The 15,742-nt window shown below is 35.8% G+C and overlaps 1 protein-coding gene across 2 annotated transcripts in view; it reads left to right on the forward strand.

The window, feature by feature from the left end:
• The window catches only part of LOC108649840 (uncharacterized), a 29,087-nt gene extending 14,199 nt beyond the window's left edge, over nucleotides 1–14,888 (forward strand). Inside the window, exons 4-12 of one of the 2 annotated variants that reach the window (XM_089258673.1) lie at nucleotides 770–1,295; nucleotides 2,329–2,743; nucleotides 3,360–3,790; nucleotides 3,877–4,021; nucleotides 4,142–4,293; nucleotides 4,378–4,694; nucleotides 4,815–5,102; nucleotides 7,168–7,275; nucleotides 14,696–14,888. In XM_089258673.1, the coding sequence (XP_089114799.1) occupies nucleotides 770–1,295; nucleotides 2,329–2,743; nucleotides 3,360–3,790; nucleotides 3,877–4,021; nucleotides 4,142–4,293; nucleotides 4,378–4,694; nucleotides 4,815–5,102; nucleotides 7,168–7,275; nucleotides 14,696–14,824 (2,511 nt within the window). In that variant the 3' untranslated portion in view covers nucleotides 14,825–14,888. The remainder of the gene's footprint in view (nucleotides 1–769; nucleotides 1,296–2,328; nucleotides 2,744–3,359; nucleotides 3,791–3,876; nucleotides 4,022–4,141; nucleotides 4,294–4,377; nucleotides 4,695–4,814; nucleotides 5,103–7,167; nucleotides 7,276–14,695) is intronic. The other variant, XM_089258674.1, reaches the window with a different exon arrangement.
• The last annotated feature ends 854 nt before the right edge of the window (nucleotides 14,889–15,742 follow it).

Raw genomic sequence — 15,742 nt, forward strand, 5'->3', positions numbered from 1 at the left:
ATATACTAAATTCAAGAAAATCCACTAAAAAGTATTTGGTATGTAAATGCGCATTTTATTTTGTATTGAATTAAATATATATTTTTATTATATGTATGTATGTATATGTCAAATATCTATACATCTGTATCTTTATATTCATATGTATATAATAAAGTTCTCTATATCATGCTAGCGGAGTTTTGCTCTTTAGAAGAGCAAAGCTTTCTTTGAATGCCTTGCACAGCTCCTAGGCGAGCCGTAAAATATAATGATTCGCTGCAAGTTGGAATCCCTTAATCGACTGGCAGATGCCGTCTACTTTGCTGCAAGTTCACATTACAACATCTGCAGTAATTTGTTTTCAAGCTACAAGTAGTCGACTAGCTGATGCCCTACAAATTTGAGCAAATGCAAGTTTTTATTACAATCATGGAAATTAACAAAATAAAATAGAATTGCCTGAATGAAAGACTATAATTTTTATTCATTTAATTTAATTATTTAAGCAAAGCTGTGAATTTCTTTTGACATCTTCAATTTAAATTGTAGTTAATATTTTATTGCAAATTTTATTTCTTCAAGTTTTTTAATTAAAGTTTTAAATAGCAGCCAATATTATATATGTAGTTATAAGTTAGTTAACTTGACCCGCCTCATTCGGAGTCTAGCATACCCTTTGTACTCATTTAATGCACACAGGGTATTTAAGGGAAATTTGAAAACTTGTGCCGCAGCATAATTAATAAAGTAAGTTGAACTTTTTACTGCTTTTAATCTCTCTTTGCAGGTCTGGTGGTCGCCTTGCCCCAGCCGAGAGTGCCCTGAAGAGCCCGAGTTGGACTTGGCTGTGCACCAATGCGTCGACTATTGTCTAATGCAGGAGCAAAAGAAGCCAGAACTATATACCGATTTGGGGGAGCACGGCAGAACCACAGCAAGAACAGCATCGACGACATCGTCAACGACGACGACGACGACGACGACGACGATGAGGGCAATGCCCACTCCAAGTGCCTCAGATACACCAGAGTCAACAGTATTGACCACGACGCCAACAACAACAACAACAACCACATCGACAACATCTTCGCCAGCGTCATCGTTACCAGCATTATTTGCAACGCAAACGAGAAGCAGATATCACGACGCACTAAATATGCCATCGACCATGTTTCCGCCTGCCTTGTCCCTGCAACTGCAACAGTCAGCAGCATCAGCAGCAGCATCAGGAGCTGCATCAGCAGCTGCATCAGGAGCAGCATCATCGCCATCAGCCGCTGAATTGCCGGCGATGTCCATGCAGGGTTTGAATCGTAAGTGTCACTTCTACATGATGATCCCAGCTACTATTGACCATCTTCCATCTTGCGCAGTTTCAGCGCCAGCCCCCCCTTCCCCTACCTCTTTTATCATTACTCTGCCACAAGCTGCTTGTTAGCCGTTAGTTTTCTTGTCAGCGCAAACACCAGACGACCTGGCTCCTTGACTCTTTGTTCGTGTCTTGTTAGTTTTTCTAGTTTAATAGGTTTGTTTTTGCCATCGTCGCTGAGCTGCGCACAAAAAAAAAAAAAAAAAATAATAATAATGTGTGTCACAAATGTTCAAGAAGGAGCTGAAGCTTGACTTCTCAATGCTTAACGGAAAATACATAAAATGCTTTTTATAAAATGTCAACTAAGGTTTCTAGAGCTGTCGCTTGCTTTTATGCACCACTGTATAGAGAAATGTGTTTAAATTTATGATAAATTTCAGAGAAGATTTCTTGTATTTTGTTCAGCCTTTAAATGAATTTAATATCGTTTATTTGATTTCTTATTCTGCGCGCAATAATAATATATAATCAAATCTTTATATATAATTTAGTAGTATATCTTACATGTGAAGGGCATTTAATATTCGATAGATTGTTTATTTATTCTCTTTTTCTTTCTTTGACAAGCCATAAATTTTCTTATTTACTATCCATAAAAGCTTTCATATGGCTACACTGAACAGATAAAGATATCGAAGCTTCGTTCGCTACATGCCCAAACGTAAATCTATAAATCTTAAGCTTATTTTAATTATAGCCATAACCATATATATAACACGATGCACGTAAAATATAGTTGTATATATAATATAAGCTTATATATGTATAAAAGTGCGTATATATGTATGCATGTATGTATGCACATATATGTATTTAGACAGATTAAGCTATGCAAAATATTTGCTCAACTCCAACTCGAAATCCAAATTGACTCAGTGAGGATTTTCATTGCAATCTGTACATACTTAAGCTCTATTCACACACTCACACACACTCACACACACACACATGCTTAACGCGCTTGTGCCCTTCAGTTTCCACAGGCAGTTCAGGCACTGCTGACGGCAAATCAGAGCCGAGCATCAGCTGGGTGCATTCGGAGAATGCGGATGAGACATACTTTATGCTGCAAATGCATCCCGATTTGGCCGACCCCACCGAGCAGCTGGGCATGGAGATTGAGCAGGATGACAACGAGACGGTCACCGACATTAGACAGCGATTTGGCGAGGATAGGCTGGTGAAAATGCAAATCAATCTCACTGACATGGATGACCTGGATTTGCGCTGCGGCGGCCTGGTGAGGCGCACCAACATGTCCTATGTGAACTCGGGCGCCGTCCGCTGCATGATGCAGCGTTGCACGTTCACGCTCAATGCTCCAGAAATATGCCCACCTGATTACAAGGAAACGGACGATACAATATTCTGGATATACTTTTTACTACGGTACGTACGAGTAGCCTTTTATTTGGTAGATTTAAGCTTAATATTGAGAGAGTATAACAAAAAGATCAGAAAGTTGCAGTTAGACTCATCTACTTGATAAATACTTGAAGATACTCGCTCGAAAGCTGTGAGAGACTTCATTGTTTTCCAGTATGTTCCAATTGTTATAGATCTTTAATTAGACTAGATAATATTCGGTTTAGATTAGATTATTTACTTGAAAAGTTTTAGGAACCAAGTGTTTGCTGTATTTATCAACACTTTTAAAACATTTTTAACAGCTGTTAATACAGCTGATTAACAGATATAAAAGAACATTTGGTGATAATACTATATTTTTAAACGAACTTAAAACGGATATTAATTAATATTAATATGTTTTTTTATCAACTTTCTGTTAGCAACATGGAAATTCAATTGATATCCACTCGCATCAGCAGTTACCCGCATAGCTAGAGTATTTCCCAGTCGAGCACTCTCGCACTATTACCATGTTTTATTTACAAAAGCAAAGAAAATTTGTGTAAAAGAGCGAAAATTCAGGCTAGGATTACACCATAGCACGCAGGCCGTTTATATTGACTCGAACAGAAATTAATTACGTGTTCTCTTTCAGCTTTTTAGCCACGACCATGCTGTCAGCCGGCGTTACGATAATGGATCCCATTGCGCTCACAATGATAGAGAAGTTCGGCGGGGACTTTGGGCGCGAACGCTTGTTTTCCAGCATTGGCATGGCCATCTTTTCGCCCATCACGGGAATTATGATTGACTACTCGTCGCGGGGCCTGGGCTACACGGACTACTCGGCCGCGTTCTATACGTACGATGTGCTGCTGGTGATATCAACAATGTCCGTGTTAATGATGCCGCTGGGCGAGAAGCTGCCGGCGGATAATGTATTTCGGGATTTGTGGAATCTATTGAAAATGCCGCACGTGATTGCATTCATAATATTTCTGTTTGTGCTCGGAAATTTCTGGGGCTTTATCGAAAGCTTTCTATTCTTGTATCTCAAGGAGCTGGGCGCTCCCAATTACTTGTTAGGTAAGCGGCTCCAGCGGCTCCAGCAGCAGCTGTTCCAGCGCTATGGCTAATGGCTCATACATTACCTCACCCCCTCCAATCCGCAGGCATTACAATTACTGTGGGCACTGTGAGCAGCATACCATTTCTGTATGGAGCCGAGAAAATCACACGCATATTTGGTCACGTTAATTTGATTATCATTGCGTTCTTTTCGCACGCCGGACGCCTGGTGGGCTATTCCTTTATCGAGTGAGTTGAATGGAATGGAATGGAGTGGATTGAAGTGGAGTGGAGTGGAGTGGAGTGGAGTGTAAACATGTGCGCCTAATCTAATTTGATGGCAACATCGTATTTCTTTTCTATTGCTAGAAACGCCTGGTGGTGCTTTCCATTCGAGGCCATGGAGTCGCTGTCCTGCCATCTGATGTGGGTGGCAGCCGCCACCTACTGCTCCCTGCTGGCGCCGAAGACCCTGCTGGCCACCCTGATTGGCGTCCTTGGCATGGCCCACTTCAGCCTGGGCAAGTGCAGCATTGATCTCATCGCTCCGCTAAAAAACACTCTCTGCAGGCCAATAACTCTCTCTTACTCTCGCCCTTTTGCAGGACGCGGCAGTGGCAGCTTTACGGGCGGTTTGCTGATTGGCCAGTTCGGCACTCGGGATGCCTTCCGGTATATGGGTCTGCTGGCTGTTGTTGGCGGCATCGCGTATGGGCTGCTGCATTTGATTTGGTTACGCAAATTCGATCACACCGCCGAGGAGTCCGAGGAGGAGGCTGAAACTGTGGAGGCGGGCGAAACGGAAAAGCTGACCGAGCCGGCGACCAAAGAGCAGGGCACTTCCATGTCGCTGGAGCGTCTAAGCCTCATGATCAAATACAATCAAATTGGCAGTCTGTCATCGCTGCCAAGGGGCTCGCGGGTAAGAGTCAAATAGACGAGGACGAGGACGAGGACGAGAATGAGGACGACTTAATTGTTCGACAGCGGGCGAAAGTTTTCTAATTGAAATTTGTCTTTGTTGTTGTCCGCTGTTGTACAGGCGGATATACACGACCATTTGTCGGTGCGTCGGAGCAGCTACAACGTGGAGTCGCTTAGGGGCGTGCCCAAGCACGGGAATATTGGTCACAGCGCATCCAAGGTGGATATATTGCGCTCGGCGCTCGAAATCAATCACAAGTCCTCCAACCATTCGATACTGAGCAAAGCCGATAACAAAACGTCAAATCAATCACTGGGTCGCAATCGTGCCGACAGTGCGCCCAAATTGAATCACAGCAATCTAAAGAATATTTCACAGCCCGCTCTCGAGGGCGTCGTATTAGAGGTGAGCTATCCCACTCTACATTTTCTACTTCTGTTAACAGCTTACATTGTGCGTGTGTGCGTATGTGTCTGTGTGTCTGTGTGTGTGTGTGTGTGTCGATGATTGTCCTCAATTGTTTTGACTCGTGCTGCGGGTGGCAGCGCCTTAGCGCCTCTGGCTCCCGGACTCGAACTTGAGAGTTTTTCAAAAATGTTTAGCAGCTGTTGCGCCAATAACTTTTTAGCATACCCAAGCGCTATTGTCCTGCTGCGCTCTTCCTGTCTGCCTGCCCGACTGTACGCCCGTATTCATATATTCCTGTGTATTCCCCTCTCGACCTCGCCTTGTTTTTTTCCCGTTTTTTTTTTTTTGCCACCTTGCTGCCAGCCGGATGCTGTGCGCCACTGCATCCGTTTGCCGTTTATCGTTTATTGTTTATTTTTCAGCATTCGTGTGTTTGGCATTTGTTTCCTCTGCTTCTGATGCCGCTCGACTGCTTCTGATTTCTCTTTGTAGCATAGCTAACTTGGCCAGTGGACTGAAAGCTTCATTGAGTTTCTCACTCCTCATTTTTGTTCCTCTCACAAAGTGCTGAATTTTGTTGCCCTGCGTAAGTTAAACGTTCTATCTCTATGGATGTTTTTGGGAATTTGTAAAATAATATCTGTATAGATATTTCAATTACATAATCAATGTCGTCTCTTCATCAATACTTATAAAGTAAACAGGATCCAGCACAGCCTCTATATTATTGGGGCACTCACTAGACCGGATATTTGGATAGCCGAATATTTTTTGTGAGCGCTTAAGAATTTCGAGACAAATTCTAGGAATTCCAAGAGTTCATTTCTGTAACAAATAACATTTTATTACTTGAAAAGTAAATATAGCACAGTAGAGCCTGCCTAATGGCGACAAGCGATAGAATACATTCCACTTATAGGCAAAGCAACATATTTTCTTGCTAAAAATAAGTAAAATAATAATAATCAAAAATAATAATAATAATAATAAACTAATTAATTAGACATTAGTTTATATAGCTTTTATTTAAATTAATTTCTAAAAAATTTATTAAGTATATTTTTCTCTATTTCCGCAAAAAGTTGTCAATTTTAGTAAATCTTAGAAAATCCTATGTGTTCGCTTTATGCAGTCTATGCTGTACTTTAATGGAGAGCACATCCATTTATCTGTATTCATCTATTTGGCAGCTCACGCTGAAAGGCAATTGCCATTATCACATTCTTGTTGATGTTGAGATGCCATAATATTTAATAACAAAACATATAAATTTAATTAGCTCAAATGAAAAATTTATTGATTCGAACTCCCAGCAGACTTATTCAATGCAACTGCGAATGAACTAAATATAATCAGTGTATCGGTTTAATTAAAAACTTCATATGATATATGAGACAATCGATGCGGCTATAAATGGATGCGTGCCGCAGTTAATTTCATAATTAATTATCAAAGCTTTCAAGCGGCCTTTTATGACTGCCTAGCAACCATAATTCAATAAATCAAATGTGGTTGCAACAAATGCGCATCCAGCAGAGCCAACAGCAACAACAACGAAAAAAAAGCACACCCAAAATAACAACAACAAGAACAAGAACAAAAGCAACAAATTAATGAATTTATGAACATGCCAAAGTTTTGCCTTGGCATTTCCCAGGCAGCAAAACAACACTCTGAAGCGGACAGACGGACAGCTGGACAAACTGACAAACTGGGCGCAGGAAATAAAAGCTAGCAACCGAAAACAGCAGGGAGCTAAGAGCAATAGCAGCACGAGCACCAGCAGCAGTGCGCTGGCATCAGGCATTCGCTTGCAAATTGCAGGCTAGAGAGTCCAAAGGGGCCGAAAAGTTCGTTTTTGGCTTTTTGCGTTTGTGCCAAATAAATTTTCCAAAACCATGGGCGCCATTTGCTATCTGTCTATGTGTGTGTGTGTGTGTGTGTGTATATATGTGTGCCTGTGTATCTGAATTAGTGTGTGACTGCATCTCTATCATAAGTATATAAAACTATACGAAGTCTGTGCTACAACAACTGCCATTCACACACACATACAAAACAGGGCGTGGAATCAACATTTTTCCCGAGCCGCATGAAAAAGTATCCAAGTGGTTTGTTAACTTCAATACCCGCTGTGGATTTATCCGTAATACCCACCTCAATGTTAATGGTAAAGTACATAGCCAAATGGGCCAAAATAAATGCATGTTATAAAAGTTTTCGGGCTAACCAAAGTTCACACACACACACTAACTAAATGCTTGCAGAGCGACAAACAGATCGATAATGAGATGTACATCTATATATATAGATGTATGTAAATACATATATATGTCCTTGTAAATTCATATACATAATTTCGGCATTTAATTTATATTTTATTATTGCCATTTGAAATTAATTTTGCTTCTAGTCTGATGCCTTTGGCCTAAAATTAATTCGTGGAATTTCATTAGCTACTGAAAATATGTTAAATTCAATAAAATCCATTTTCTCCTTGTGCAAATTTGCATAATGAAATATATTTTTCACTGAAATTTTAATTTACTGTTAAAGTGATAAGAGGCAGGGGCCAAGCGTCATAGATATTAGCTTAATACCCTATCACGCAACAAAGCATGTGAAAGCATTCGAATCATATTATGTAAAAAATTTGCAATTCATTTGTTGTTATTTTGCTTTGATAAAATTATGATAAATTATACAGGCCAACAGCGTATGGTAACTAGAAACAGAGATTGATTTAATTTGCTTAAATACTTTTAACATATTTTTTTTTTAATTATAGAGCTATTCTTTAAATGCAAGCTTTCTCATTGCTTTTTGTTTTTAATGTATACCATACATTTTTTAAAAATATTAATTAATAATATTTAATAATTAAAAAACGATATTAAATCTACAGTTTAATATTATTTAAATATATATTAAATGTATATATCATAAAATATTTTTCTATTTCATACAATTTTTTTTTTTTCAATTCAAAGATATATTATTAAAAGAAATTAATAACTCATCTTAAATTAACATTTTAAAATTATTAAAAAAAATTTATTTAATTTACAATTTAGTATACTATTTTTTGTTCCACATTCAATTACTTAAAAAACTAAAAATTCACAATATTAATTAAGCAGCAGTTACAATTAATGAAGGGATTGAAGTATTAAGGCAAAAAGAAGCAATCGAGTAGACATTAGTTTAATGCCTTTCCAGCCAGCAGACACACGAATTGTATTAGCTGGCTTAGAGAATATTTAAAATTCCACTTATATAAAAAAAAAAAAAAAAAATACATTTAATATCAATTTGGCATTCAGAGGAATTTTAAGTTAATTCGCAGATTAAAGGATAAAAGCAAAGAGCCAAAGGACTTCACATTAGCTTGCCATTTCATATCAAAGCTGTCGCTCGCTCTGCACACATATTTTTCACTCTTGAGCGAATATATATATGCATTCAGAAATGCTCGTATTGCATCCATGGATTGGGCATGAGCGCAAATACCAGCAAGAGCAGCAGCAGCAGCTGCTGCAGGAGCAGGAGCAGCAGCAGTAGCAGGAGCAGGAGCTGATGCATCATTCCGCTGACAAAGTGTGTGAGGCGGCGTTAGATTTGGGTTTCGACTGCTCGTCGCTCGTTGTTGGTTTTGTTAAATTAGTTTTAATTGATGTTGGTTTTGCGTTTGCATTGCGAACCACTCGGGCATTACTTTATAACGTTTAATTAAGGCCCACACTTGCACTGTTTGACTTTGGTTGCACTTGTTTTAACAACATTTAAATGCATGCCAAAATTTGCGCTTAAACCATCAAATAAATATACATACATATATCTCTGTTATCGGTCGGCCGATTGGGGCGCTTGTAAATTTTAAATTTTTGGTATTTTTCTTGCGCTGTGATTGTGTTTGTTTGTATTCAGTATTCTGGCTCTTTTTTGTTTTATTTTGTATTTTGGAGTCGAGTGATTTGTTGTTCAACTTAGCACAAGTTGACAACAGCAACAAAAAAAGAAAAAAAAAAAACAGTAACAATAGCAGCTGCTCCAAAGGCAACAATGAGTGTGGGGCAAGCAGCCCCATTCGCCTGCCTGAAAGCTCGCACTAAAAAGCAAAAGCAAAAGCAACACTGCAAAGGCAAAAGCAAAAACATTGCCGTCGCTTGAACAAACAAAGAGGAGCTAAATTTGAAACGTTGGCAACGTTTCTGAAGCTGTCAATTGGAAGTGGGCTACAAATTATTTAGCTGCTGCTGAAATTGCTGAAAATGCCAAATTGTTCATGGGCAACTTAATGCAAGCACCAACAACTCAGGATCCGATCAAATCGACTGTGTTGATAAGCAGCTTCAAATGCGATAATAACGCGAGATTTTCTGCCCAACATGTTTTTGTTATATTTATGCAAATTTAAATATAGATGGCTGAGTTCTATAATTTGAGTCGCATGAATGATTTCAAGATTATATAAATTATATTTTTTTGAATGCAAGATTTTATAGTAAGATTTAAGCAACATAAGGTTCAGATAGCCGCAGATATGTGTAATTTGCATTGATACTAACTTGATTGCAGATCAAAAATAACTCATTGAATTGGTGATAAATTCCAGATAAAAAGCAGTTAATAGTCTTATCCCTCGAATTTGTTTGAATATTTCTTTTAATGATATTAATTAATATTAATTCTTTTAATTAATATTAATTTATAAAACTAATTTGTACACATTAAAAATATTTTGTATTATTGAGTTAAAGGGCCTTTTATATATTTATATAATTATATCAACAGTTACATCAATGTATTTATTAATAATGGATATCAATATCTCTTATATATATATATTTAATAGTATAATAATAATAATAATACTTACGTATTCAGGCATTTATTTTATTCGAATAACCAGTCTGAACAAATCTTAAATTAAATTAAAGTTTTCACAACATAAAAAAATAATAATAATAATTTATATAATCAACCCCATCCGATCCTTCTAGAAATTTAATTTTGTTTCACATTAGTCAAGGGGCTTTGTCACACTGTATTGGAAGCAACACAACAATCGATTTCATACCAATATTCTACTATTCTTAATGGCACGTGCAAATGTTCTACGATTTCCTGTTAGCTATTTCTGCTTAGTTTCGTTTTATATTTTCCTCTTTTTTTGTGGTTTAAATTAATGGAGGGTAAGCAAAAGAGAGAGAGAGAGTGGCAGACCTTAAAAGAGGCAACAATTTATGCTGCTGTACGTAGTGACCGATTAGATAATATCTGCAGTGGTAATTCTATTGATATTTATTTTCAAAACATCTTTTGATATAAATATTGACATTTACTGTGCAATAAATCAAATAATTCATCAATCAAATCACTATAGATTGCCTGAAAGCAAATAAAGGCGAACGTGTTGTGGATTTCAAATTAGAGTGTTAATATTATATGAAAGTATATAGTATGAGTATACATAATATGAAAGTGTAAATATATTAGTAGCTTCAATGATTTTTAGCCAAAATCATCTGCTTTAGTCAGCTGCCATTGAAAGTAACTGATGTGGATTTTCCTTAAATGTTTTTCGATAGCTTTTAGACTTAATTACTCATTTAAGTAATTATGAGCAAATGTCAGTTTGCTCCAAGTTATGCTACCCTCTTAAAGGACAACCCGCCAAAGCAGAAAAACTCATTCATGCGTAAATAAATCGAATGCCAAATAATTTGAGGCCCCCTGATTGAATGGCAAATGTTAGTCATTGTTCGACAGAACAATTCGAGCACCCATTAAGTGATTGCGAAATCGCTCGTAAGTAATTTATAATGTTCACAAAGAGTAATACAAAACAATAAAAATAATAATAATACATTGACATTTATTCAACAAGTTATCTAAGCTTTAAAAGTCAAAGATTTTTGACTGCGTTCAATTATTATAATTGGCAGACTTTGTATAATGTTCAATTTGCTATGCCAGAAAAGCTCTTTTCTAATAATTGATTAAATTATACATATATATATACACATGAGAGCCTCCCCACATATAAATTTTCTTTGTTATCTAAGGGAAAGTAAAAAAAAAAAAAGTAAAGTAAATAATTAATTAATATGCTCTTGTTAGCTTTTCAAAAAGCGCCTTTCAACACGTGGCCTAGCTCTCTTCCTCCTGCTTGCTCCCCTCTCTCCACCTCTCTCTTGCTCTGAGAGTTTGACGTTCCATGGACAATTAAATTTTAGGCGCTCAGCTCATTTGTGAATTGCTCTACTTGTTCACGCAGCGAAGAGAGTATATTGGCTTTGTGACTTGTTGCTGTTCAGCTGATTTTAAAAATATCAAAAATAAGAAAATAATCGTGAATTTTGGGTTGAGCTGAGGAATATAAAACATATGCCATCTATGTTAACTACTTTCTTTAAATTACGGCCCCATCTAGAACATACACATATACACATATTCAATATAGGACAAAAGTCCCATCACTATTAAATGTTTAAATCATAATACATGTTATTTAGTCTATAATAAAATTAGATAAATATATAAATGTAGAGTATTGCCTCGCTTATATTACCCAGTTGCCATGCCCATTTCACAAAACACAGAGTCCGTAAAACAAAGGCGTGCAAAATTTCTGTTTTATATCAAACGAAATAAACTGATGAACCGTAACCCACCTTTGCACAAACGGCACTTAAGATCCATGGAAGCCAGTGTGTGCTTTCCATGTTTACATGTACTCACACGTACGTACACACATACATATGCACACGCGTATATACGTATATGTACAAATAAAAGCCGCAATCTACAATTTACGCAGAGGCTGAGCAGCAGCTCCACTTGATATCAGGTTCATTCGTGAATGGCTGCGGTCTGTTTGTGTGTTTGTTGTCCGATTGTAATGAAACTTTTAGACCCTAAAATTGCTGTCCAAATGTGTATATGTATGTATGTGTGTGTATATAAACAACAATAACACAAAAGGCTATTTGTCATTTCAATTTGGGCACGCAGCGAACAAATGTATTAAAAATAGTCCAACATTCCTGTATTACGTAGACGGCGAGATTTGATATACGAAATTTGATGTTTATAGCTGGAAATTTATTTGACTCACTGTTTAGAAATACATATGGTTATTTTTTACTCGAGCATACAATATAGATACTTATTTACATATATTTTATTCTTAGTTTGGAAGAGTTTTACTCTCAATCAGCTGAAAAATAATATTTTTATTATATAAAAGCATATTTATAAAAGCATTGGAATTGGAAGAAGGAGAAATCTATAAGCAAAACATTTTTTATTTTCCTTTGGAATTTCAATTTTACTTTGCATTTCTAAAGTTGAAGAAAATCTTATGATAAACGGATTTCCCTTATAGTTTTTTTTATTTTTTATATTTATTTAAATTCAGATTGTGTAAGAAGAAAGTTTTGCAAAAAAGTTTCTCAAATATTTTTATTGATTCGCTAGATAGTTATGTATAAACAAAAACAAAAAAATAAGAAACTGTATATCAGCAAGAGAAGTTTGCAGACAGCGGAAGATTACTTGATTAACTCTGGCATAATAACTAGAGATAATTTGCTTCTGTTTGTCGCCTGTGCACAAACTCATTTGAACAATTTTCCACTCCTTTCCAATTGGGAATACGAATATATATGTCTATATTTAACATATGCATAAAGAACTCATTTAACTTTGCTACGCCGCATGCTGCTCGTTGATTATTGGTCAATTGCAGCTCTCGAAAGTTTAAGAGCAGAGAAATAAACATATTTTAATTGGGGGCAACAACTTATTCAGCAGGTGCAGCTGCCATTATGCACACTGCAGCAGCAACGCGCCACAAAGAGTTTCTGCTGCGCAAATATTCCGCAGTCCGTGCTTTATGAATGCAAATTTCGTTTGCTTTGTAGTGGGCATATAAAACAAATTATAAATCATAGACTTTGGCATACGGCTAACTTTTGCGACAGAGCCTCTCATACATATCCTCTTGCTGGGCATTATTTATATGCCCCTGAGCGGGCATCGAGTTACCCTTAATCCACTCCCAAATTAACTACAGAGTATTCACGAGCTGCCTGCATGCCCTATTAGCAAAGTTCAGCTTCGCATGCTCTAAAATGTTGTTATACACTCGCATGTGCTTAGTGCTATATGAGCTGGAACTTGCATGCGGCTTAAAAGTCCAGTCCGTCCGCTCGCCTGCCTTTCAATACAGAAATACAGAAAACACTAGAAACCAACAAATATGTTGCGTGATTAAATCGTATTTGGTTTACACTTTTCACAAGAGTTTTGCATTGCAAACAAAGCGTTTTTTATTTGGATTATTTTGAGTTTTATTTTGCATGTGTATATGGCTTGAATTGCTTTGCAATTGGTTTAATATTTACTTTAGTTTTTAATTGGCAATATAAACGTACGCAAATATTTATCAAAGGACTGCACAGTTACCCTATAGAAAAGAGTTTATTAAATTTGAGCCATATTCGTTTTACTAGCTGAACTAAAATGTATTATTTGTGTATGGTTGGAAAAATATGTAAATGAATTTATAAACTATTTTTTTAAGTGAAAAGCTCTTCAAAATGAGAAAACCTCTTATGTTTCAAGCAGCGAAATATGCTTCTCCTGACTAAATGCCAATATTTAATGATTATTTAGCATTGAGTCAAGGCTTGACTTAGCACATATAACATATTTACATAAACATATATCAGGAATCGCTCATTGTGTCATATATGTATACTAACTATGCACTCAACTGTTATTAGTATCATTAAACTGTTAACAAGCTATATACACACTCAATTACATGCCATCGACTGCTATTTTCTATTTAATTAGCTGCGAGCTTGATGTTTGTTTGAAGAGGGCATTTCAATGCTCTATTTACCCAATTCGGTTCAATGCACCTGCAGGCACATAAAAAATGCAATAATCGATTATTAACGAACAGTTATGTCAACTTTAATAATAGCGAGCATTTTTCCTTTGTGCTCAAACGCAAACAGCGTAGGACATAGCCCAAAGGCTGAATATTTTTACGGTTGGAGCGAATATAAGTTGTTGTTTTGGCATTTCAAAAAGGGAATTCTTTGTTTATGAATTACCACATATTTGTCAACAAAAATGCAATAGCAAATATTGCAATTCACTGGCAAAATATCTGTCTATGATGATGATGCCCAAAGAATTAGTTAGAAATACGTTTCAATATAATTAAGACTGAAAAAAAAGAGTTGGTAAAAATAAATAAATAAATAAATAAAAAAAATACAAAGCTAATCCGGACATTTTAGCACTATATATATGTATATATTTAAAAAAAAAATATATATAATTTTAGTATAATATAATATGTTATTATTTTTGATCTGTCAATAAATTAAATATAATATAATTTATTATTCACCTGTCCTGATAACTGAAATATTGAATGAATATTATTTGTAAATATATCTGCATATAAATATTTATATAAATTGCATGTGGCATGCGTTTTAGTTGAATATCAATGATTTACTTACTAACTCACACCTTTCTCTTCCATTTTCCAACGTAATATACAGGATCAGGAGGGCCCCAAGGTAATACCCGAGGAAACGGAACTAAATTCGTCCAAAACAACTGTAGCTGGCTGTACGGAGGAGTTGGCTCCCAAGGCTCCATCAGTCAGCGTGCAAGAGGATGCAAATTGAAGTAGAGCGAGCATTCAGCTGCTGATGCGTTTTACGGGGCGTATGAGTGATATTACATGGAAAATCGAAACTAATTGAAATTATGCAAAACAAAATAATAAAATAGGCGCTAATTGAATAAAGGAAGCGACAATGCTTCTGTGGACCAACAAAATGTTAAACAATTTATTTGTTAGTTTGTACATTTGTTACGAATATGTTATATAAATTATGCAAAATAAACAAAAAGGAAAATGTTGTTAAAAAAAACCCAAACACCGGCAATAGAATTATAATTATAAAGAAATTTACCAGCGAAATTTTTGCTTTGAAAATCATTTATTTGCCTTTTCGCTTAAGTTATAATTGTAATTATTAACGAAAAAACTGTATTGCCTTAATTAAATTTACACATATGTTTAATGTATTTGCTTATTATATAGAAATTTTCAATTACTTTTTGATTTTGTGTTTTGTAGAATTTGTATTGTTTCCTTTAATAATTATATCATTTTTTTTTTTAACTTTAATTTAGTTTGCATTAAAATTAATTTCGTTTGAACTGTGCTGAGCGGTGCTTAAGTCAGCTTGAGTCACAGTTGCAGAATTGAATATAATTTCATTAATTTTATTATGCAATAATTGAGCCTGTTTTTAAAAGATATTTCAAAGTGTCTTCAATGATTTTTAATCTAGCTGAAGCTGAATACAAATTTGAAAATCAAGAGTACAATTAGGACTATACATATACAAATACATATATATATATTTGCGAACTTCATTTCATAAAACACTCAACATACAATTTCTCATTGAAATTGAATTTAATTTTTATTTTATTTCATTTGATTTTTGAAGCCATTTCTTCTGCACTTTTGAACAAATTGCCCAATTCTACAGCAATATGCTCTACGTAACTAAGAGCAACACATACACATA

Source organism: Drosophila navojoa, chromosome 3, assembly GCF_054131105.1.
Source record: "Drosophila navojoa isolate 15081-1374.11 chromosome 3, UAZ_NAV_1.0, whole genome shotgun sequence".
Lineage (NCBI taxonomy): Eukaryota > Metazoa > Arthropoda > Insecta > Diptera > Drosophilidae > Drosophila > Drosophila navojoa.